The sequence below is a fragment of the Stegodyphus dumicola genome, chromosome 7, assembly GCF_044657685.1.
Source record: "Stegodyphus dumicola isolate Sdum_Otavi_A_Nest chromosome 7, ASM4465768v1".
Classification (NCBI taxonomy): domain Eukaryota; kingdom Metazoa; phylum Arthropoda; class Arachnida; order Araneae; family Eresidae; genus Stegodyphus; species Stegodyphus dumicola.
The window spans coordinates 102148163-102173130 of NC_140774.1; the positions used below are offsets into that span (position 1 = coordinate 102148163).

Sequence of the window (24968 nt, forward strand, 5' to 3'; positions counted from 1 at the left end):
ATTATTTTGTAAGTTTCCTATTTTTGAGTTACAGCTAAACTTGAGGAATCTTAAGAACTGGTAAGCGAATAATCGCTTTAGTTCAGTAGACAGAGAACAGATACTCCAGAAGGGTTAAATACCCTTTATTATTCCAAATAAAGTTCACAGAAGACTCCTTCTTGGAGTTCACAATAAAGCCTTCACTCGGGCGTTAGGAAACTAAGAAATTAAACTTAACTAATCTTAACTAAAAATATATAGCCAAAGCTATCAAGATTCTAACAGAGTTGGTCCCTTAACGCTAACAAATGACGAAGCTATCAAGGGCCTAAAGTACGGCCGAGCGTAATAATAGCTTGTGAGAGATTATCGCCAAAAGGCTAACGCGCGCTGTTCAGAATCACTGGTTCTCTAACGCAGTAGAACTTTAAAGTTAAATACTCCTTCTCCTCATTTTCATTTGACCGCGATTCTGAAAATACGTTCTGGCCGGAAGTTGTAAGCTGAAATTCAGAAAGGACAGGAAAGTAACTATAACAAAAAAATTAACCGTTAGAGAAATTAAGATAAACCTTATAGTTTTTCGAATAAAAATTATCATGACATCATTCTGCATGATTCAAGTAGAAAGAAACAGTAGATAACAATACCTAAAATAGACCTTTGATTCCTTTTTTCTAATTTGTGTGTATGTGTGAGTGTGATTATGGCAAAGCCTCGAGGGCTATCTGCCTAAGAGGATGGATGCCTTCGTGGAGGACTTTCTGAGGGAAACTGGCTCGTATACACGTTACATATGGGGAAAACCACGAAAACGCCCATGCAGCCAGACCGCTCGCGGGATTCGAACTTCGGACCTAACTACCAGTGTTCAGCGATTTTACCGCTCGACCGATGATGGGCCCCTTTGTTCTAACGAGATATCACATTATCAAGCTACAACATTCCACTTAAGTCCTGTTTACTAAGGGGAATGGAGTTTAATAAATAAACTTAAAGCATAGTCAATCAGTAACGGATCATTTTTTCAAGCACCGAGTAATAGAAAAGAGAAAAAAATTAATGTTGCTATTCGAATACTTGCAAAGACAGTAAATTATTTTAGTATTCTTATTACCATCAAAAGTTATTATCTATTGCAGTGAAAAGCTATTTACCTTAAAAATTCAAAGGCAAATTTAGATTTAAATCATTTTCCTATTTAGTGATTGCAAAGTCCCGCGATTTAATCTTAGTCAATGAATGATTCTGTCGAAGCCAGCTAAAGAAAATAAAATTTTACTACACAGATTAACTAAAATACTTTGTAATATTTGGTTAATTACTAGGTATATGTTTCTTTAATTTCCCAAAGGCTTATATTTCACTTTTTTCATTTTTCATTCATAAAATTTAGAGCACATGATTAAGTTTATTCAGTCCATTCCATTTTCTTAATAGGCTGGAATTTTCAGTTGTTTTCCTGGCTCACCAACGCCTAAAGGAATAATTTCGTTTTAGTACCTTATAATGGTAAAACTGTATAGCAGGTTTCATAATTTTCCTCTCGCATAGAGTAAAAACAAGCCATGCCTTATAAGATTTTAATTTAAATAATGATCTAACACGCATTGTATTATTGTTTACTTTGGGGATGACTATCTGATAATAATGAGAACATTTTCCAAATATTTTTATGGCAATAAAGTAAAAAATTTCTATTCTTTGTCTGTGAACGAGCAGTGCCTTCGGTCAGACTATCTGTTGAGATACCTTTTGCAAAATATTGCATATTGTTTTGAATTCTTAGCTACCTGTCGCAACATTGCATAGTGTAAACGTTGTATAATTTGTATTTAGCATACCTATTTAACATTAATCTTTCAATTTTATTTATTCCTGTTAATTTTAGATTCATTTTTGTGAGCATTCCATTTCTTGGTAATTTTACATCGGTATGCAACTACTCCGAGAGATATATAACTCTCAGAATAAAGCATTTATTTGTGTTGCCATAAATTAATTACATGGAGTTACAATAGAAATGTGCATTCCTAATATTTATGTTTTATTATCACTCATGAATTGGAATATTTTTCTTGTAACAAAGTGTAGAAATGACTTAAATGCGAGGTCCTATTTTTTCTTTTATTAGAAACTGGCTGTTTGATTCCTGCACGAAAAACATCAAAAGTCTTCAAAGTCAAACTTCATCAAAAGTCTGCACAAATCAGAGCACCATCGAAAGAAGAAAGGTGAGGCTATGTTACAAGTCATTTAAATTGAGTAGAATAGTTTGAGTTTTATATAATTACCGACTGTATTATATGTAACGTACATACAAATGATAAACTTTCAGCTTGAATCTCAATGTCAGAGCTCCATTTTTTCAACGGTATTATTAATTACTTTAAACGTTTTTATTTTGAATAAAATTTTATTCGTGTAAAAGTACTTTTAAGAGAGTAGTGCAGAAATTGATATAAATTTCAGCAAATTTATTTTGAAACTAAATATAATATTTGTATTAGAAATATTGAAGTCATAGTATGCGTAACATCGGTAACTTTATTCAATATCGTATGCATAGCAAGTATGCATAACATGGTAAGTTTATTCAACATCGGACATGTTGAATAAAGGTTTATAAAAATTTTAATATTTTCCGAATACAGCTTTTTTTTAGATTTCAAGAGAACATCATATTTCATTCACTTTTCTCTAAATCTTTCCCATATATCCCATATATATCCATCCGGAAAATTTGATATTTCACAAACAATTCACACCATAAAAAACGAAATGTCTTTACAAATTAGAAGAGGTAAAAATGTGAATATAAACTTTCGTAGTTCAGCAGTATGAAATTAAGGAAATAAAAGTAAACCAGAAGCGTGAAGTAAGAGAATCCGATATAAAAGGTAAGCAAGTAGTAAAGATGAAGTGCCAAAGGTAATGAAGTTTTGCCAATGTTTTTGCTACTTATTTTATGGCTCAGATATTAGGTAAATACCTGAGTGATGAAAATTATGCTTGAATATTCTCTAAACCTTAAAATGCTGTAACAAAAAAAAGTTTAATGTTTTGTTTATTTCCTTATAAATGTTTTCAACAGTAATTTGTTTGAAAATAAAATAGTTTTTAAAGAAGTAATAACACAAATAAAAAAGCGCTGCGAGCAGCTAAGTTTAAAAAAATTAACAGAGAAAAGAATGTAGCATTATTTTAATTTTGATCTTATCGCTTATTTCTGAGATATATGCATTACGAATTTGGGGATATATTCACTTTGAGGCTTCATTTAATTGAATCTTTTAAAACAGGGTATCCATACAAATTTAATTTTCAATGCACACTTTTTTAAAAATGTTATTAAATAAATATTTGAATAAGATTTAAATTATTTTTTAGAGGTCGAAATTTATTGTTTTAGAAGATGCATAAGAATAGTATATACTGAAGGGATAAAATTTTAAATTAATGAGCTAGACCGTTGATTAGATGTACTCTAATCACAGTTAATCATATCTAGTGAAAATACTTTTAATTCTGATTGTGAAAGGATATAAAGTAATGGGATTAGTTTAGGTAGCATAAAAATTAAAGCCCAATTCTTAGTGCTAAGAATTCATGCAAAGGTATTATATAATAAGCAGCATGATTAAACATTTAAATAGTAATTTATTAAATTAATTGTAAATCAAAATTTTTGTATTGTTTATTAAATTTGAAATTTTGGTTTTCATTTTAGTTTATTGAATGCAATTTATTTTAATTTTGGAAAATAGATTCAATTTTGTCAAATTTTGCTTTTTATTATTCTGTTAACATTTTTTTAGCATATTATATCTACATTTCGTGCAAAATCATCACAGTTCATTTTACCATAAGGCCGGAAGGAAAAATGGCAGTACTAAGAATCAATGATATACTGCCATCACATGACGTCTTTAATGCTTCTTTCAAACTTAAGTAATAATATTAATACAGAAAATACTTAAGAAACTTATTAATAGAGTAAAATGTGTCATTACGCATCTTAATAATGTATAGATAACTTTCAGTTGCAGCAAGGTAAATAGAATTTTAATTTGAACGAAGTCAAATTTTGTTAAGAGGCTTCTTGCTTCCGTAAAGTGATTTATATTATATTTATAAATATAATACTCATATAATTATTCTCTCGTGTCTAGTGTTAAAATTAAAGAAAAGAGAAAAAAAACTGAAAAGTTATTCGGATGATGAAAAGTCGCCATAGATGTCGAACGGGAGCAATTTATTTTTATAATGGTCTTCAAACCATATTCTGCGGAGCTCTGGATTTTTTTTTATAAAAGTTTTCGTGAGCCAGAAATCAGATCAAAATTTGAAAGAATGTTTCATCAACGTGGGGACCAAAAAATTAAACCGCAGAGATAATATAGTTAACTAAATAATATTTTAATATCTATTGTAATCGTCATATAAAAACGATCTCTTTTAATGATTAAATTAACAATAAAATAATGATTATCTATTAATATTCCTCATAAAGTACACGCAATACTGATATAAATTGAAAAGTTTTTAAAATTATTTTTCTGAGGAAAACAGCGATTCTACTAAAAATTAGTTTTAAGGGTTCTGCAAAATCCTCAAATTGGTAAAATCTGATTAACCTCTGGTAGACAACAAAATAATTAATAACCTTAAAATAAAATTCACATCATAGAATATGGACAACAAGACTCACAATTTAAATTTTTTTAAAATTTTCTACGGATCAAATTTAACTTGCTGCAGAAACATTTATAGTCACACGGTATTGATAATAAACTGCATTGAATAAATGACTATTGTAAATAATTTGAATAAGCTGGATAGAGTTTCTTAGAGAAAAAAAATAGTTATTTTGTAATTTTGCTCTAAAACAGAAATTTTATTAAAAGGAAAATTAGTTACACTTGCATTCTAAAAACATAATTTCTATATTTCAAAGAAATTTACGTAATACAGCTTAATAAAACAAGATACTATATAGTTCTACATAAGTAGCATTAATACCAGATATATTGAAAATCAATATCTTTGAGTTACATATACATTATATGAATAAGAGTAATAGAAAGGAAAGAATAATACTTCATTTACGTAAGAAAGATTTTTCACCTGCTAATGAAAACAGATCCTGGTTGATCTTCCTCAAGGACTCCGTCCATTGCCCGTAGAGGGAAACATATAGGAAGAAGAGCCTTTGGGAATGATAAGGAGCCCAACAAACGAAGAAAGCTACAACTACCGTCACTAGGGCAAAGAAAAAGAATAAAACTACTATGAAAACAGGTTTCATTCCATTAAAAAAAAAAAAATAGTATTTACTAAATTTCTGTTTATTGGTGGAAAGTACTCGTAGAAGGAAAAAGCTCAGATAGTTAAAGCTGTAATTTTCAGTTGAAAAAAGTTAAAATTAGTATAATTCTTGATACATTTTTCTCGGTCTTTATTCATAGTTTTAATAAATTCTGAAATTACGCACAGAATGTGAAACTTGGTTTGAAAATTTTGCTGAAACATTTACGAATTTGTAAGTGTTGCTATTATTTTATGATGGTAGATAGATTTTTAAATCTCATTTCAGAAAATCCACTCTTTATTTAATTTCATTGATATTTTTATTTCCGATAATCACTTCCTGTAGACAGTCTCGTGCGCTGGAGATAAAAATGTTTTTTTCCGCACAGCTCGCTTTGAGTTTGTTAATCAAAAATTCATTAAAGATTTGAAAAATAAGAAATAGATAACCAATCAAATTCCAAATTCAAAATTTGGGCTTTCAGTTTCCATGTTCGGGTGAAGGATTACGTTATTCGGAATTTGATGGCTTTAGGTAAAGTCAATTTTTTTCACAATGCGAGAAACATATATAAATTTATGCAAATTCTTCATTATTTAATTTCTTTAAATATAACGCAGGGCGATAATATTTGGTGGCAATAATTTAAAAAGAGAGTCGCCGTTTATAGTGAAACGCCACAAAATGGCATTTTGAGACTAATAGCCCTTTGGGCTAGCGCTCCTTTGGGCTAATAAAATCGAAAAATAAATATATTTTGGAGAATGGCCAACAACCTAGAGCTTAAGAGATAACATGTTTAATTTCAAACAGCGTTGTCACTTCTAGCTTTCAATTCGACGAGTCAGTTAAATAAAAATTCTTTAAATTTGTACAAAATATGAAATAAATCTTAATCAAACTGGAAAATCAAAATTCGATTTTCGAGATACCCATTATCGGGAAGACTACATGCATTAAAAATTTGGTGGCTCTTAGGTGCTGTCGTTTTCTCCAGTGCCAAGAACATATATACATACAGCTTTCATCATAATTTATTTTCTTTTTAAATAAAACATCGTGATAACAGTTGGTGGCGGCAATTTGAAACAAGATACAGACATAAGAGAGTTTCGAGACTAATAACACTTAACAACAAGAAACAAACAACAACAAAAAAATTGCATTACACTTAACAACAAGATTTGATTCATATACTTATTTTAATAATAAATGGTGTATACGATCGCACATTGCAGGAATATCACTGCTATCATTATAAATGTTGTGGATATTGTCTTCTTCTTCTATGAAATAAATTCGTTTTCTGATCTCATGAGTAAAATCAGCACTAGTCTCGTCTGGTTCTACTTGTACGAGGTTAGGTTATTTAATTACGGCAAAGCTTCGAGGGCTATCTGCCTAAGGGGAGGGATGCCTTCGTGGAGGACTTTCTAAGGGAAACACGTTACACATGGGGAAAACCACGAAAACACCCATGCAGCCAGCCCGTTCGCGGGATTCGAACCTCGGACCGAACTACCAGTGTTCAGCGACTTTACCACTCGGCCGCTGGTGGGCCCATCTTTGTACGAAGTAAAGGAAATATTATATCGCGAAAAATTTCTGGTATCACATTTCAACGAAAATATCCATTTTGACAGCTCTCGAATCCATTTGTACGATGTTTTTGCGTGAGATCCTCATGTTCGGACAGAATAATGGGCTAATTTTTCAAAACGGTTTGTAAAATGAATTTGAAATTAAATTTAAAGCTGAAAAATATTTTTTGCTTGACGTCTATACGTACGAAGGAACGTATAGGTATGTAACTCCCATAACTCAAAAACGAGTAGCCTTAGAAATTTAGTATTTGGGACTGGTATAACATGTAGTTGTGCACCTCCCTTTTTGGTAGCAATCGGCCGAGACCAAATATGTATATATATATCATCCCATGTGTATATTTCCGATGTGCACATCCAACTATTTTCACTTAAAAAAATCCGAGAATTGCACAAACTCGGTATCGCGCACAACCTCGGCATTGCGCACTACCTTGACTTTTCCCTTGTGCACATCGATCTATTTTCACTTAAAAAAAATCCGAGAATTGTACGAACTCGATATCGCGCACAACATCGGCATTGCGCACTCCCTTGACTTTTCCCATGTACACATCGATCCATTTTTCCTTAAAAAACATCCGAGAATTGCACAAACTCGGCATCGCGCACAACCTCGGCATTGCGCACTCCCTTGGCTTTTCCCATGTACACATCGATCTATTTTTGCTTAAAAAATCAGAGTATTGCTCAAACTCGGCATCGCGCACAATCTCGGCATTCAGCACTGCCTTAAATTTGTCCATGTGCACATCGATCAATTTTCATGAAAAAAATCAAAGAATTGCACAAACTCGGCATCGCGCAATACCTTGGCTTTGCCCATGTATACAGCGATCTCTTTTCATGTAAAGGAAATCAGAAAATTGAATAAACTTTTATAATAAAAAAAATTCGTAAAATATAGAACTTACCTAGATCGCTACTTCGAAATTTCTTCGGCACCGTCGGAAAACTGCGGCACATACAGATCTTTTATGCAAATCAAAAAGTCTCGGAATGGATCTGCTTCCGTCTGATTTCTGTATTGCCTTCGCCACATAAACTCCGCAAAATATGAATAAAAAATATCTTCCAATGATAGCCGAAAACTGTTTTTCCGGAATTCCCGCTTTATATTTATATTCCCGCTCCACATACTTTCAATATTGTTTGTATGAGCACCAGTCGTAGCTTCAACAAAGTTCAACGAATGGTTAACTGATAAGTGCTGGAAACCTTCATTCTTCAAACAATCATAAGATTTCCAGCAATCTGTGATAATTATCGTCCCAGGCGGAATTTTTCGCCTTATAACCTCCAGTAAAGTCTCTCTCGATCTGTCTTCCACAACCTCAAAAAACACTTTCCACTCTCTTTCAATTCCACCAAACACCCCATTTACCATTCACTGGTCAACGTCTATTATACTTCCTCTTACCAAAGTTACTTTCAGCAATCTCCACAACCATACCAGGACCTCAAGTCATCTCACTCTTTTTCACACATACATCCATACCCATCTTTCTACAAAAATTACGCCTATCAACCCCAGTTTTATTCGATTTCACATTCACCTCATTCATAATCAGATTCGTACCAGATTCATACACCCACAAATACGAAAATATTAAAATATCAATCATGCTCATATTACTCTCTTCAAACTACGTACCTTTCCTCACAGACCTCTTACAATGATGAGCATTCACACTTTTTTCACGACAAACCCATTCCTAGCCATCCGTATCATTCCTTTCAATCAAACGCATATTTTTCATGCAAACAGGACAAACATACCGAAAACTAATTAAACCTTCATGCATACATCAATCAATAATAGCTCTCTTACCATTTTGCTCCAATTAAAAAAAACGCATATTAATTTTTCCAGACATTCTACTTTGCTAGATAACAGAGAAAGATAGCGCTAAATATCAAGCGGGCAACTAAAACGAAATGCTAACGCAACCAAAAATATAAACCAATAAAATTTACATTTAAGAATGTCGCAATGATGACGTCATATAAGGTTAAAACAGAGTTACGGTAACCCTAAGGTGACGGCTACAGATGCTGAAACTAAGTTAAAACTACCATGGTAACCAGAAATTGCATTTTATCGCCAAAATTGAACAAAATTTGTCGCCAATCGAAGGAGCACCCGATTCTATACTAAAGCCTAAATATTAATATAAAATATTTATTCTTGAAAGATTTACCAGTATTATACTTAGCCGATATTCATGGCTCACATAATCACTGAAGAATACTCGCAGGCAAATCTGAATATGTATTGGCGTCGTTCTTATGACTGCTTAACCCTTTGCGGCACAGTGTGTCTGGTCTGGACACACCTAAAAATTTCCTTCTGTACGCACAGAAAAATTGACTGAAAAAGAATTTATAGGTTAATCTGAATCTTCTTTATTTATAGTAGATGGCAGCTCAACACAAACCAGTCCATATATTTTAGCCATGTTTAGTTTTTTAAGACCCTCATTTTTCAAAGAAATCTTCTAGATTTTTTAGGGTATAAAAGGAATTGTTTGAAAAGAAATTTCTATGTTATTTTTTTGGCTGTATGCTAATCTCATTATATATTAGTTTACAAGTTTTACCTTGAAATCTTACCTAAAATCAAACGGCGAACCCTAGGTGTGCCCAGACCGGGCTCACCGAAAATCTAGGACAACTGACAGTCTGTATTCTTTGTTTCTCCGCATCTCATCGGTCAGTTCATTGACAACAATGCTCGTTTCAGCACTCATTTCGAAATTCTGCTCAATTAGTGTGCAACTTTGGGCACACCCACAGAATTAAAACGATGGCAAGTGCTATCTTTACAAAGTATTACTTGTGTACTCCTCTAGGCCTAATAAGACTGCCTACCTTTTTTTTTTTTTTTTTTAATCAAAACTGCGACTTTAAAAGGAAGCGTGCCAGAAAGGGTTAAATGTCTTATTCCTTCTTAGCTGTAAATGGAGCTGGAGATCCTGATATTTGTATTTTCTTGCAGTGACAAAAGGTTAGGGCCCCACGCAGTAAGACTTTCCTGAATTTGCATACGAAAACTACATACATCAAAGACGAAGGTAGAAAAAAGATTCAAGCCGTCTTTTACCCTCATTTCTACTTCATGATTCTTATTGTTGTCACAAAATAATTCAGCAGACTAGATTTTCCTCCTCGTGTCCAAAAACGATTGCGATGAAACAATCGATGCTGAAATGTGAGGCTAGTCGAGTAGATGAAATGATAGACTTTGAGACTTATCCTCACAACTCGTATGCGTATGAAATGAAGATACCAAGGTGCATTGGTTGGTAAAATTTAAGGACAAGTTTTCGAAGACGGGTTGTCCACAGTAATGTCATACAGAAATGTTCCACATTAACTCAAATCATACCATAAAATCCCCTATATGTGAAAATATTGGACAAGTGAACCGAAGCCATCCAAACAAAGAATAAAAAAGATAAAAATGCTCTTTATTCAAAAGACGTGCAAACACAGCTGAAGAGAGCAGAGAATAGTCCATGTGACAGTCGCTTGGCAAGAAAAGTGTGGTCTTTAGAAGGATATATGGTCACCCTGAAATGCTTAAATTACAGCTTCAGTACATGGTGATGACAAGATACATTGGTGGGCAAAATGAAGGCCTTGAAATTGGTGGGCAAGGAGCTGTTAAAGCATAGAGATTCATGACGTCGAATTCAGTTGAAGAATAATTGTTTGCCCTGTCACATGCTGCCAAGCGTCTACCGAGAAAGTCCCACACGTGTTCTATGGTTATTAGGTTCGGGAAACTTGTACTTCAGTCTATGCGTTGAATATCTTCACTTTCCAAGAGCTCTGTGGCAGCTTCTGTACGACGAAGTGTAGTTTTACATGAAGAGGAAATCCGGACTTACAATACATCTACGCAGACGCACAAGAGGCAAGAGAATCTTGGTACTGTAGCAGACACCAGTGATTGAAATTCCTTGAGAGATGTGGAAGTCAGTGCATATACCATGCATGATACACCCGAAATGAGAACCCCTGCACGTCTTAAAGGGTCCCTTTCGATGATGTTGGAGGATTGATTGCGTGTTCTCGTCTTTCTTCAGATCAGTAAAAGTCCAGAATCCCTCATCAGACTAAATTGGCTCTCATGTATAAAGAACAGTCGACCCACTCCTGCGGTATCCAAGTCTTATATTCTTGGCACCACCGAAACCGATGTCTCCGATGAGCAAGCATTAATGGAGCACACCCGTACTGGTCGTCTTGCATATAGAGCACATTCGTGCTGCCTCCTGGCCACGTTAAAACGTGATATAGGACGTTCAGTCAACGATTCCAAAGCGAACAATGGCAACACTGTACGAAAAAGAAAATTATCTCCAATTCGCGAGATTATGTATCGGAAATTCTAAAGATAAGCTCATTTTAAAATTATTTTGCGATATTGTTTCAATTGAATTTTATGGTTTAGGTGCGAAAGACATGGTATTTAATAGATAAAAGTAACACGCAAAACGTTAAAAACGCCTCTTTGGGCGTAATATAAAATTTGAAAGCTTTCAGAGTTTTTTCGCTTTATTTGGTCTTCAGCTATTTTCAAATAAATAAATTCTAAATTTGAAATTACTTCTTTCTTCATCTTCGCTTTTCCTGCTATTACTTATAAGCGTGTGTTAATAGAATTATTAGATTGCATCTTCTTATTATTTCAGTCCATTTGTAATTTCCAACGATGTTCAGTTATATCACTCATCTGAATTCTGCATTCAGATTGCTCTGGAAGGTATTAAATGGTCTTTCTTTGTTTTGTGTACGTGATTTTCTTAACTACAGGATATTTCCATTATCTGAGCTAAATACGTTCCAATGGTCCTTAACGATTTTGATACATTTGCAAATTACGGATATTATGATATTATTTCACTATTTATGTAAAAATATTCACAGTAAATACTATTATGTATGCAGCCTTTTAAATCTCTTTAAGCACTCCACAAAATTTTATAATAAGGTTTTTCTCATTACAATTTGATCTCACTTAGCATTCATAGCACGCATTTTAGACGTTTTCCATCTTTCAGTGCCAAACTATGCCTCTTTGGTTTCTAAGTATCTAGATTAAGGAGATTAATGCAAATTTCAAATAATGGAATGGTCAAAACATAAAAATATTCTTACAGTGGAAGAAAATTAATTCCAGCAATCACTATATGAAACGTAACAGTGAGAATGATAATATGGATCTGTTATGAAAACAAATTGCCCCCTAAATGATGAAAAAGTAACAAAATTAAATAAATAAGAGAGCTCTTTGGGTATTTATAAAGTAATCATGATAAACTGAATGAGAAGAGAAATGAAATGCGCTGTAAGATAGTTTCGCGATTTGTTAATAATTTGCGATAATGTAATTAAAATCATACTATACAAATGACTTTGTAGGTAGGAAACCGGTTAACTTATATGAGGTTTATTTGTATCATTTATTATATTTCTTTTCTGACATTAAATAAAAAGAGTTTAATAAAGAAGAATCAGATTTAATTCTTAAACAAATAATAACAGTAAAGAAATGAAGACGTATAACGTAAAATCAGCACAAATAAGCCTTCCCCCAACCGAAAAAAAATCTTTGATTGCAGTTTCACTAAGACTATGTCGAGCTTTATCAAAGCGTTTGCTGCTGAGGTGAACATAGTAAAAGAGAGTCACCCAAAAGTTGGAGTATTCTGTTGAATGAAAGGAAAGGCTTTTCCATGCCTACGAAAGAAACGGAGTGGTAGCTCTCTCATTCACGAGATTACGCTATAAGAAAATTTTTGGAACTTCTAAGAAATTGAAATTAAAGGAAAAATTAATACAATAAAGATTTTCTTTTACGAAAATTAACAGCTATGCGTTTACATTGCAACCCATTGCGTCCATTCATGTAACACGCGAGGCCTCGCAACTCTATTTCCTTCACTATAATTGTTTAGAGAAAGTTCAATGGACAGCTGCTTTCGGCACATTTTCGAATGTAACTGCAATCGATTCAGCATGAATCTTCAGTTCTGCGTCGGTTAAAATACACAAGATATCAATATATTGTGAACCTGATATTACATACCTCCAAACATAAACGCTTATAATATGTTTTATTCGGGTATTTGTCAACTACAGGTACAGGCAGAAGTGGACGCAAATCAGAATTTTCCTGCCATTCTCACTGTTCAATTATGCCCCAGGTTTAAGGGATACCACCTCAGGAGCGGTTTAAGAATTTCTCATATCTTTCTCTTCACCATCATTCCCTCAAGAGGACACTCAGCATGCCGTATATTTGAGTGTCCCTTTACCGCACAGACATTATACGCTTACATGCATTCTCGGGGATTCGAACCCGAGACCTCAGTACGACAGTCAGCATCAGTAACCTCTATACTGGCAGGGCGGCCATACCCTATTTTAACAGTTGAGTTAAAGCCACTTTCGTATGGCTTTTCAGTTTCAGCTTACAATTTCCTACCAGAACATGTTTTCAGAATCGCGATTAAATGCAAATGAAGGAAGAGCAAGTATTTAAAGTTGAAGTTCTACTGACTTCGTTAGAGAGCCAGAGATTCTGACCAGCGCGCGTTCTCCTTTTGGCTATACTCTCTCTAAAGCTATTTCTACGTTCGGCCGTACTTTAGGCCCTTGGTAGCTTCGCCGTTTAGTTAGCGTTGAGGGGCCAACACCTGAAAAATTGTGATAACTTCAGCTATATCTCTTTAGCTAAGTTTTATTTCTTAGCATGCTTGAGTTCAAGCCCAAGTAGAGGCTTTTCTGTACGTCCTGAGAGAGGAAAGACTGTGAACTTTATTTGAGCAATAAAGGGTAATTAACCCTTCGTGAGTTTACTTTTCTATCTTTCTGAACTAAGAGATTATTCGCTTACCAGTTATTAAGGTTCCACACATTTAGCTATAAATTATAGGTTGGAACATTACAAACAATTAGACGATTTAAATATGGCGCTATGCTGACATTTTTGAAGGCGACGCGGTAAAACCGTTATCACCCAGTAAAACATTTTAAAGTTTTTAGTCATCATGTCGCGTTGGTTGAAAAAGCATCGAGCGGAGAGAATTTTGTAGGAAGTTGTTGCAAATAATAATAATAATAATAATAATAATAATAATAATAAAGGCGTAAGTCTTGAATCTCCTAATCAAGTCCGATGAAGCTTTCTTTCATTTAAACTAATACGTTAACAAACATACTTTCAGATACTGGCAGCTCATAACCCACGATTTTAGAACTATTGGCTGTCACCGAGGAGCATTTCCGCATTCCGCATCGTGTCATCTCTCTTTTCCGAGGCGCTGAATCGCCTTCACGCTCGTCTGATTTATCAACACGCGATTTCCGCCCCTCCCTATAAGAGTATTTGAATGATATTATGTATATCCGCCGATGTTACACTATACAGGAATTCAAAGACTACATACAATAGGAAATTCATGAAGTTCTAGCGAATCTGTTGACGAAAGTCACGGATAACGTCAGACAACGCAAGCTAATTTGCCTTACTTCTAATTTCTAACTGAGCTCAAATGAGTTATGTTATTTTCAAAAAGTGATTTAAAAATGCTCTTCATCTTTCTCTCTCATTTTCTACAACTTTATTTTTAATTACTTAGTTTTTGGTTAAAGTGATCATTTTAAAATTATTAATCGTGTAACTATTCATGACTCACATTCTATTTAAAACTCGCAATTGTTTGAAACGAAAAGGAATTGTTCTTTGCAGTATGGTTAAAATATTATATAAAGTAGTAATTTATAACACAATTTAAAAGCAGGCAAATTTTCTGTTTTAATTAGCAAAAAAGGTATATTTTTTAAGAACATAATTCCCGAACTTCCAAAAAGCATAACCGATAAACAAATTTTGAACCTCAAACGTAACCCCTTTCAAACAAAATAAACAAAATATTGTTTCACATTTATTGTGTAAACTTAAACCACTGATAAATGTAAAGTCGATCGTTTACTTATCGGTTTTGAAAAAAAAAAAAAAAAAAAAAAAACAGAAATTTAAGAAGTTTAGAATCAGGATTTTATCAGAGCCATGACATTCACAAGATTTAGCGCAATATTGTGTGGAAGTGTTTACAGCGAGATAAATTGATAAGCAGGCTGCTGCAGCTATTGCATCTTGCTGCAGATATTGCAGTAAATAATGTATGACTGGATGAGGTATCACCGTTTCTTTATGTGCAACGTGACGCAAGACAATATTCTTTGAAAAATGTTCTGCGAACATATCTCGACTTTGGTAGATAGGCTGCCACATTTAGCCTTTGTTAAGTCAATCGACCAATGTGCATTTTAGGGCTCAGAAGCAAAATTGTTTGACATACAAAAGTCTTTTTTTAACTATTCCTGTTTAATAATTAACTCTGAAATTAATAATTAACTCTAATAATTTGATTAACTCTGAAATTTAAAATTAGATGAAATGATTCAACAAATTTTAAATTCAAATTTAAATGATCAATTGAACAAATATTTTATCAGGAAATGAAATAAATTTGAAAGAAGAATTAATGAAATAAAAAGTTCGAGCTGAAAGTTCAAAAGAACCTATCAAACTTCGATTAAGCATTTCCAAAATATACCTGTGTGTAAAATTAACAGAATTAGCAAATTATGTCTAATTTTACCACATGTGTTGAGGTACGAATTATTCCCCTGAAGAAATACGCAAATATTCAGCGTCGACTACACAAGCGTACATGTGCGTGCCCTGCGGAGATGTGGAGAGGATATAAGCACAAGAGGGATTTTTGTGAGCTTGTACTCCTTCACGACAATAGCATAATTTCTCGCAAGAGTTGAGCAAATTTTATAAGGTATTTTCCCCCTCCTTCCAGCATGCCTTTGTGATATAACGGTAGAACACTCGACGCGTATTCGAGAGGTCTAGATTCGATTCCCGGTGACGGCGTTGCCAATGTTTTACGTCTCATACATAAAAAAATCCTAATCACTCTACAGTGGCGGCTGAACTAAAAAAAAGTGCTGGATGGTAATTCTTCACCACCAGGATTTGGCGACTGTGTCCTCTGATCCCCAGTCGCCCTTTAAAAGTTTATCAGTCCTTTTTGAATGCCTTTGTGGTATACACTCGTGGTAGCACTCTCGGTGCGTATTCAGCGAAGTAATAGCAAGCAGCATATCTTCCTACGGATATTGACAATACATGTGCGCACGTTAAATACGACGGAATACGGCAGACAGCTTTCGAAATGAGAGAGTGAAGGAGCATCCACGCAATTACAATCACTTGACGTTTGCCAGATATTGAGAAGGTGATGCGTTGAGAAGTGCTCGTATTGCAAAATCTCTTTGTTTATGAGGTTAAAAGTCATTTAGGAATTATTCTTGAAAATACTGGCTGAAGTTATTACCATGTTACTCGCAAGCTAAAGTTTTACTTTATTGAAATCATTTCGATTATTTTAGTAAGGAATAGGACAACCATGAGCGGAAATATGCGACATTATCATCGTCTGGAAAAGCTTTGAAGAACATATGGGAAATATTAGGAAGGTGCTTCAGAAATTGAAGACAGAGAATCCAAAGTTAAGTCCTGCTAAATGTAATTAGTTCACACAGGAAGTGACTTATCTCGGACATGTCATATCTGAAGAATGAGTGCGTATGGATCCAGGAAAAGTGTAGGCAGTTAAAATGTGCAGACACTCCGAAAATATCCTGAGCCTAACACCTACTATAAAAGATTTATGAACAAGTATTCTTTCATCGCAAGACTGCTTCGCAGATGACAGATAGCAAACAAAAATTCTTGTGGAATATAAGGGTACACTTTACAGGCTAATGGAAGCTTTACCATCTACGATAATTCTGACATATCCATTAGTTCGACAAACCATTTCTTTCTAACACGGATACAAGCAATGAGCATGCCGATGCTGTTATGTCCCAGAAAATAAGCGGTCAAGAAAACTTTGTAGCATTCTAGAGCAAGAGTCTACCTGGAACGGAGAGGAATTACTCTGTCACCAGGAAAGAGTTGCTCACCATAACTAAAACCGTAGGACATTCCCACCATTAACTGCATGATTATGATATTGTTACGAATCTCTTACATAGATAGATGATTTTAATGTGAAATTGTTGTATTTTTCTGTGTAATGTAACGCGAAACAAATTTTAAAGAGAATGCTATGCTGGAAAAGTAAGAATACAGGGGCATGTGCATTTAAATTGAGTAAATGTGTGTCTCAGTAATTTGGCCAGGAATCGCCAAAAGTTGCCAAATTTGCGACCATTTTGTACCACTGCACAATTTGGCCAATTTGTACAGTGAAAAATGCAGAAATTTATTCCATTTTTGTAAATGCAGTATATAAAGTACATTAGGATAAAATTCTGTCATTTCTATAAGACTTTCTTAGATTTCTTGATTGTGTTGATTTTTTAGATTTGCAGGGTTGTGTTGAGGTTTTCAAAGTATTAGCAGTTAATATTGTAAATTTTATGATTTTAAACTTTTTCAATGATTTTCAAGTTGTCGTAAATAATCCAGCAGAAGTTTTTGTCTTCTTTTAGCTTGTTCAAAAACTACTTTACAAACAGTCTTAAGAAGACACAATAACACGCCGAATAAATACTAATTCAGAAATCAAACAACAAAAATCAGCGTTATATTTACAAAGTTTTCACAGGACTAGTTTCGATGGTTTTACCGAACCACCATCTTCAGCTGCAAAACCGCAAATGAACAAGATAGGAAATAATGATTAGATAAGATAAGAAAGCCTGGACAAGAATAAGCAAGTGGCGCCATCTGTTGGTAAAACCAGAACTAAAACATAATTTCTTTAAAGGCCGAAGGCAAATTTGGATTGGAATTAGGATCGTTAACTAGAACAGAAAGATTTTTATGAATGTGAAATGCCTCTAGAAAATCCAGTTCTCCAATGGAAGATGTTTTTTGAATAATTTTGGCAGCAGAAAAACTGAAAGTGTGGTTTTCGGACCAACAATGTTGAGCAACAGAAGACTTCTGTGTTTCCTTTTTTCTAACATATGCCTCATGTTCCTTGACGCGAAATTTTAAGGCTCTCTTAGTTTGGCCAATGTAAATTAAACCACACTGGCAAGGAATCCTATAAATACCCCAGGAATTCATATCCGGAATGGGGTCCTTGAGTATGGAACTCGGAATTTTATTGATGGGAGAATAAACAACCCGAAAGTTAAATTTCTGCAAAATATGTGCAACTTTATAGCTAATTGATGGAAAGAAGGGAATGACAACAGAATTTTTATAATCTCCTAAAACAAGATTGTGCCTTTTAGTGTGTTGAGATGAGAATTTTTTAACTGCTTGATTAATAATGTTGGGTGGAAATAAAGTTGCACATATTTTGCAGAAATTTAACTTTCGGGTTGTTTATTCTCCCATCAATAAAATTCCGAGTTCCATACTCAAGGACCCCATTCCGGATATGAATTCCTGGGGTATTTATAGGATTCCTTGCCAGTGTGGTTTAATTTACATTGGCCAAACTAAGAGAGCCTTAAAATTTCGCGTCAAGGAACATGAGGCATATGTTAGAAAAAAGGAAACACAGAAGTCTTCTGTTGCTCAACATTGTTGGTCCGAAAACCACACTTTCAGTTTTTCTGCTGCCAAAATTATTCAAAAAACATCTTCAATTGGAGAACGGGATTTTCTAGAGGCATTTCACATTCATAAAAATCTTTCTGTTCTAGTTAACGATCCTAATTCCAATCCAAATTTGCCTTCGGCCTTTAAAGAAATTATGTTTTAGTTCTGGTTTTACCAACAGATGGCGCCACTTGCTTATTCTTGTCCAGGCTTTCTTATCTTATCTAATCATTATTTCCTATCTTGTTCATTTGCGGTTTTGCAGCTGAAGATGGTGGTTCGGTAAAACCATCGAAATTAGTCCTGTGAAAACTTTGTAAATATAACGCTGATTTTTGTTGTTTGATTTCTGAATTAGTCTTAAGAAGATTGGTAAAAATACGTATTATCAAAATTCTTCTTGAAGTTTCTGGTACTATTAGCAAAAAATCTAAATTTTACACGATTTTTGTGAAATTTTGATAAGGCATAAAGATTGGCAAATCTGTAATTTGTAGTGAAGAGAGAAATTCTCCCTTTTTTGTGAAAGGCAGAAATTTTGTTAATTTCTTTTTAAATTAAAATGCAAAAATAAAGAAAGGCAGAAATTTTGTTAATTTCTTTTTAAATTAAAATGCAAAAATAAAGAAAGGCAGAAATTTTGTTTTGAAATTAACAAAATTTCTGCCTCTCTTTATTTTTGCAGATACTATAGTTAGTAGAATTTCTAAGTTTATTTACAATTGAATCATTGTAGAATTTTTTCACAAAACACTGTATCAGGACTTATGTTCCTCTTTACTTGCTTTGGAAACTCGAACTGTCCTGACTCGGAACAGGAGCTTACTAAAGCTATGCTCAATAAATTGTGAAGTAGACAATACACACAGGAAGGGTATACGAAACCCTTTATTTTTCTATCTTTACAGCGATTTCCGGAACTTCGGAATACAGAGACCAACCACTTGTGGTCTGAACGTAAGAATATAAAAATACTAACTAAAAACTCTTAACTATAACTAACTTTGGATTAATATACAAGTTCGTAACTTCAAGATTGGCCGTTATTTAACAAAAACCCGTATGTAGTACAGAGAGCTGCTAAAACTACGATACGTTTAAAATTATCAAGAGGATTAAAGCTCTGGCCTTGAAGGCAACCAGCAAACGAATAAAACTACTATGGCAAGCGGCCTGCTTCTAATCACTCCTTCCTCTCTCTTGCTTGGCAAAAAGCCACAACTTAAGTACTTGGCGTTAGCAAGACAAATTTGCATAAATAAGTTAAAGCTTTTAATTCTGGCCGGAAGTAGAAAATAAGAAGTGATAGTAAAGATTTAAAATAAAATAAACGTTAGTAAAACTTAGGATCATTACATACTTCCCGCCAGAGTTAATTAGTTTGAAACTGAGGTCTAAAACGACCTTGTTGAAAACTTTTAGCTCTAGAAGCTAACGCAAGGCCAATCTTTTACAAACATTTCTCACTAGAAACTAGAAATTAAAAAAAAAAGAAAGTCGTTTTTACATTATCAACTCCATGGACAAGATTTTTCATCTGTACTGCATCTATAAACAGGAGTTTCTTAGTTGAAATCTGGTTCCTTCCAGAGATCTGGAAGGAAAACTAGTTTAATGAAATGTTACACAATTAAATGGCAAGTAACATGAATACTTATATTTCTCTTTTAACATTCTTATTTCATTCATGACGTTATTTAATTATCTCCCCGTGCTCTCTGACATGTGTTGTAAAGGAAAACACCAAACACGAGCGTGTCTATGTACAAGTGTTCAACACTACCGCCTACAATCAAAACACTAACGTGTTAAAATTCAACATAACAAGACCTCGTAACAAACCCTATCTTCAACTCTAAACCCTGAGGTACTATTCTGAAAGTGGCTAACTCTGAAGTGTAGAGTCAGAGAGCCTAACTACATTCATTCAACTTTTAACACATATTCACAATAATTTGCTCTTTTTACAGTCACACGAATAAGTAAAAAAATTTTTGGCATTACTCTAATATTTTCACTTTTAACATATCACAGTATTTCTTAACTTTTAAAATAACATTCTTCTACATTGAAATACTATATTTCAAAAGTCTTTCAGACTAAAACTTCTTTCTTGCCAGAATCTTTTAAATAAAATTTTATACAATAATTTTTTAGAATTTTCTTAAGGTACCTTTCTCAAAGATTATCAATGCTTTTACAATATTCAAGTATTTACACATTTCTATTATACATTAATTTTAGTTTTACTCGCGAGTAATTGAAAAACATAATACCAAAATAGGTAACAACTCATTTCTCGCCTTTTTGGCGATAAAGATAGACCTCACATGAGGTAAAACTTCTTAAATTCTGCCACTTGCAGTAAGAATGAAAAATTAACTTAAGGTTTCAAAGTAACATAAAGTTTTACTTATCTTTGTGATATTCAGACATCCTTTTTTCTGCTCAGGCTTGGAAAGTGGCGAAGACTACAGACTGGTTGATCTTCCGTCTTGTACGGGTTCGCCCTTCGGTTCCTTCCTCCATGAGCTTTCTTTTCCTTCCAGTTCGGTCACCCTTGAAGACCTTCTTATTAGCCTCTGCCTGTGGTCTCGGCCGTTTGATGGCAGCGGGTCATGGCGGAACCGGGACAACTGTCTCTCGTTCTTGCCTGGATCTCGTTGCTGGCTGTTCAAATTTTTCTTGTTTCTTTGCATCTGCAGCTGGTCTTCCTTCATCAATTCGTCGACATTTGCTGCGTAGACTCCTATCCAATGGGAAGATCTTCCGTTTTGGAGCCGTGTTATAGTTGCTGTCATTTCTCCTGGCTCTCTTTGCATTAGTCGTACTTCTCCTTTCTTCATTCTGTGGGTGGTCGTGCCCTCTCTTTTCTGGTCGGTGGAACGGCTTCTTTTTCTTGTTACCTTCAGTTTTCCAACGGGAGAACTTTCTTTTCAATTGCTCCTGTCTAGTAATGGCTTGCCCTTGTGATTGTCGTTGTTCCACCTCTGGAGCTTGTGCCTGCCGTGCCGGATCCTGCAAAAGATCTTGAAATATTGGCATTTTATTACGATTATAAAATGGTTTTGTCTGGTCAACGTTTGCAGTGCAGGTTTCACCATTCCTGGCTTTTAACACCACTACAGCCTGAGTAACTTTTTCTATAACATATGGTCCTTCAAATCGTGGATAAAATTTGGCAGTTTTATCTTCTGGTGCTGAAGAAAGTGAATGCTTAATTTTTAACACTTCATCCCCTACTTTATAAGTTACTCCCCGTCGTTTCATATCGTAATAGAGCTTCTGTTTTCTTTGTGCTACTTCAGTGTTCTTTTTTGCTTCTTTAATTAATTTTTCTATATCGCCCATTTTTAATTCTGGGGATCTTTGTTGAACATAAAATAATTTATCTAACGGCGTTATAATCTTTCTGCCTAAAAATAACTCAGCAGGAGTTTTGCCCGTCGTATCATGTTTTGCGGTCCTAAGAGCGAAAGTTGACATAGTTATCCCAGCTTTTATGAAAATTTTTAACATAACTACGGATAATTTTCACTATATTTCTATTGACCCGTTCCGCTATATTTGATTGCGGCCGATACGGGACCATTTTTAAATGACGTATGCCCGGTTTTTGGCACATGTCTTCAAATATATTACTTACAAATTGAGGACCATTATCCGATATAACTTTTAGGGGCGCACCGTATTTTAAAATATAGTTATTTAAAATAGAATCAGTAACTAATTTCGCGGAGGCTCGTTTAAAGGGAACAATTTCGGTCCACTTTCTAAAATGATCAACCATAACAAGGAGATAGCGTTTTTTTATTTAACTGACTTTTTGGGAAAGGGCCCAATAAATCGATGCGAATTATTTCATTTGGAAATTCGGATTTAATTCTATTTAGAAACCCGGCCGAGCGGAAATTAATATAGTTAACTGCTTGACATGTTGGGCAGGAATGGACATACGCCCGTGTTAACTTTTGCAGCTCAGGAAAATAAACTGCTTCGCGTACGCGTTGGATGGTTTTTCAAATACCAGCATGAGAAGCTAAAGGGGAGTCGTGTAACTCCTGCAGTATATTTAATCTAAGACTAGCTGGGATAACACGTCGAAATTCGTTGTTGGAATTCGTAGTTTTTGTATAAAATAATAGACCATCTATTAGTTCGTAATGGGCCGCCCTATTTCTTATCGCCACAATATCTTGGTGGCTAAAATTTTCAGGATCCTTTAAATACTCATAAATATTTTTAAATTCAGCATCCTTACCCAGTTCGGTTATTACAGTTTCTCGGGAATGTATCGTACATGCTGTGAGCATTGCCACCTTTACAGTATTACTTTCTTCATCTATTTTTATTCTGGATAGGGCATCTGCTACGATATTTTCCTTTCCGGGGGTGTGCTTATTTACCAGATTATATTCTTGTAACTTGATTGCCCATCTGATTAACCTTGGGGATAAGTTTTTCCCTGAGTACAATCTAGTTACCGCCGCATGATCAGAATACACTGTTATTGGCGCCCTTCCAAAATAGACTCGGACCTTTTGCACTGCTAACAGAACTGCAAGTGCCTCTCTCTCAGTCGCGAAATAATTTCTTTGTGTTTGATTTAACGTTCTACTAAAAAATGCCACGGGATGCTGATTTTGTGAAAGTACCGCTCCTACCGCATAATCCCAAGCATCCGCTGAAATTTCTAAATTATCATCATTTTCAGGAAATTTCAAAACAGCGGTTTGCGTTAATGCTTGCTTTAATTTTTCGAAAGCACTATTGGCTTCGGCCGTCCACGAGAATCTTGCCTTTTTCCTTTTTAATTTTAACAATGGTTCAGCAATAGCTGCAAAATCTTTTATAAAGGACCTATAATATGAACAAAGTCCTGGAAAAGAAGAGAGCTTCTTCGCCGTATTTGGCGGCGGATACTTTTGCACAACGATTATTTTTGATTCGTCCGTCTCGATTCCTTTCTGAGATATTTTGTAACCTAATTATTTTAATTCAGAGGCTGCAAATTTTCACTTTTCGATATTAAATTTTAGATCGGCCTCATTTAATATTGAAAACACCTGTCTTAAATCCTGTACATGTTGGTCCAGATTATCAGTAGTAATAAAGATATCGTCTAAACAGATAAATATGGTCTTTCCTAGAACAGGCTTTAGCACAATGTCCATACATCGCTGAAATGTTGCCGGTGCCCCTGAAAGGCCAAACGGCATACGCAAGAATGCATAAGTGCCAGACTTGGTTATAAAAGCAGTCTTAGGCACATCATCCGGTTTAATCCCTATTTGAAAATAACCAGTCGTTAAGTCTAACGTAGTCATATATTTGGTAGAAGTTATGTTCCTTAGAATTTCTTCGATAATAGGTAACGGATATACCGGATATTTAGTCATGGAGTTTAATTTACGGTAGTCAATTGCAAAACGCCACATTTTCGGATATGTTACCGGATAGTCATTATTTTTCTTACATAACACAACCGGGCTAGCATAACTACTTGAGATGGGCGTTATGATCTTTTTACGTAACATATCTCGAATGTGCCACTCTATAATTTTTCTTTACTCTTATCATACCGATATGGTTTGTGGCGAACTGGCAGTGAATCTCCGGTGTCGATACTATGGTTTGTAACTTGAGTAAATCCGGGAATATCACTAAATAACGAAACAAATTCACTTACCACTTGGCGAATTTTTTGTTGCTCTCCCGTAGGCAGGTGGTTGAGATTTAACGTCGGTGGTTCTCTTTTTTCTTCTCGAACTGGTTTCATCGTCAGCTTAAGGGACGCTTCGTTAAAATCCAGCGTTGCTTCTGCCTCTGAAAGAAAATCTATCCCTAAAATGACATGTGCTTGTAAATTTTTTACGATAAAAAACATGATCTTTACTTGCTCGTCCTTGATACGAATATATAATGGTAATTTACCTATGCATTTGCATCTTTCTCCCTGGGCAGCTAACACTGTCGTATTATCCGAATTTTATATGCGGTATCTACGGAAATACTTCCTAAAAAATTCTTCTGCCACACAGGAACACTGCGCGCCTGTATCCAGGAGTGCGGTGGCTGGAATGTTGTTCACCAGAACTTCAATCTTTGGAAGAGTCAAATTTTTCACAATAACTGTATTTAACTTGAAGGAAGAGGGGTTTTCTTGGCCTTCGGATTTCCGCACCCTCCCGTCAGCAGAAATCCGTTTTAGTTTAAATTGTCTTTCTTCCTTTCCATGCCTTCCTTCTTTTTCCGCTGGCCTTCAGACTTTTTTTCTGGCTTAGTATTGAACTGTCGACGTTCGCCGGTTGTTTTCGGATACTCGGGTTTCCTTGCCCACTGATTCGATTTGCTTCCGTAGCCGTGTTCTTGCCTTTGCTGTGGTCTTGGCGCACCAAATTGGCTTCGTTGCTCA

General features: G+C 34.7%; 1 protein-coding gene across 1 annotated transcript in view; it reads right to left on the reverse strand.

Moving 5' to 3' along the window:
- LOC118180219 (neuromedin-U receptor 2-like) overlaps positions 1-24968 on the reverse strand; it is a 312407-nt gene that overhangs the window by 56148 nt on the left and 231291 nt on the right. Inside the window, exon 4 of the mRNA XM_085821406.1 lies at positions 5110-5244. Within this exon, the coding sequence (XP_085677532.1) occupies positions 5110-5244 (135 nt within the window). The remainder of the gene's footprint in view (positions 1-5109; positions 5245-24968) is intronic.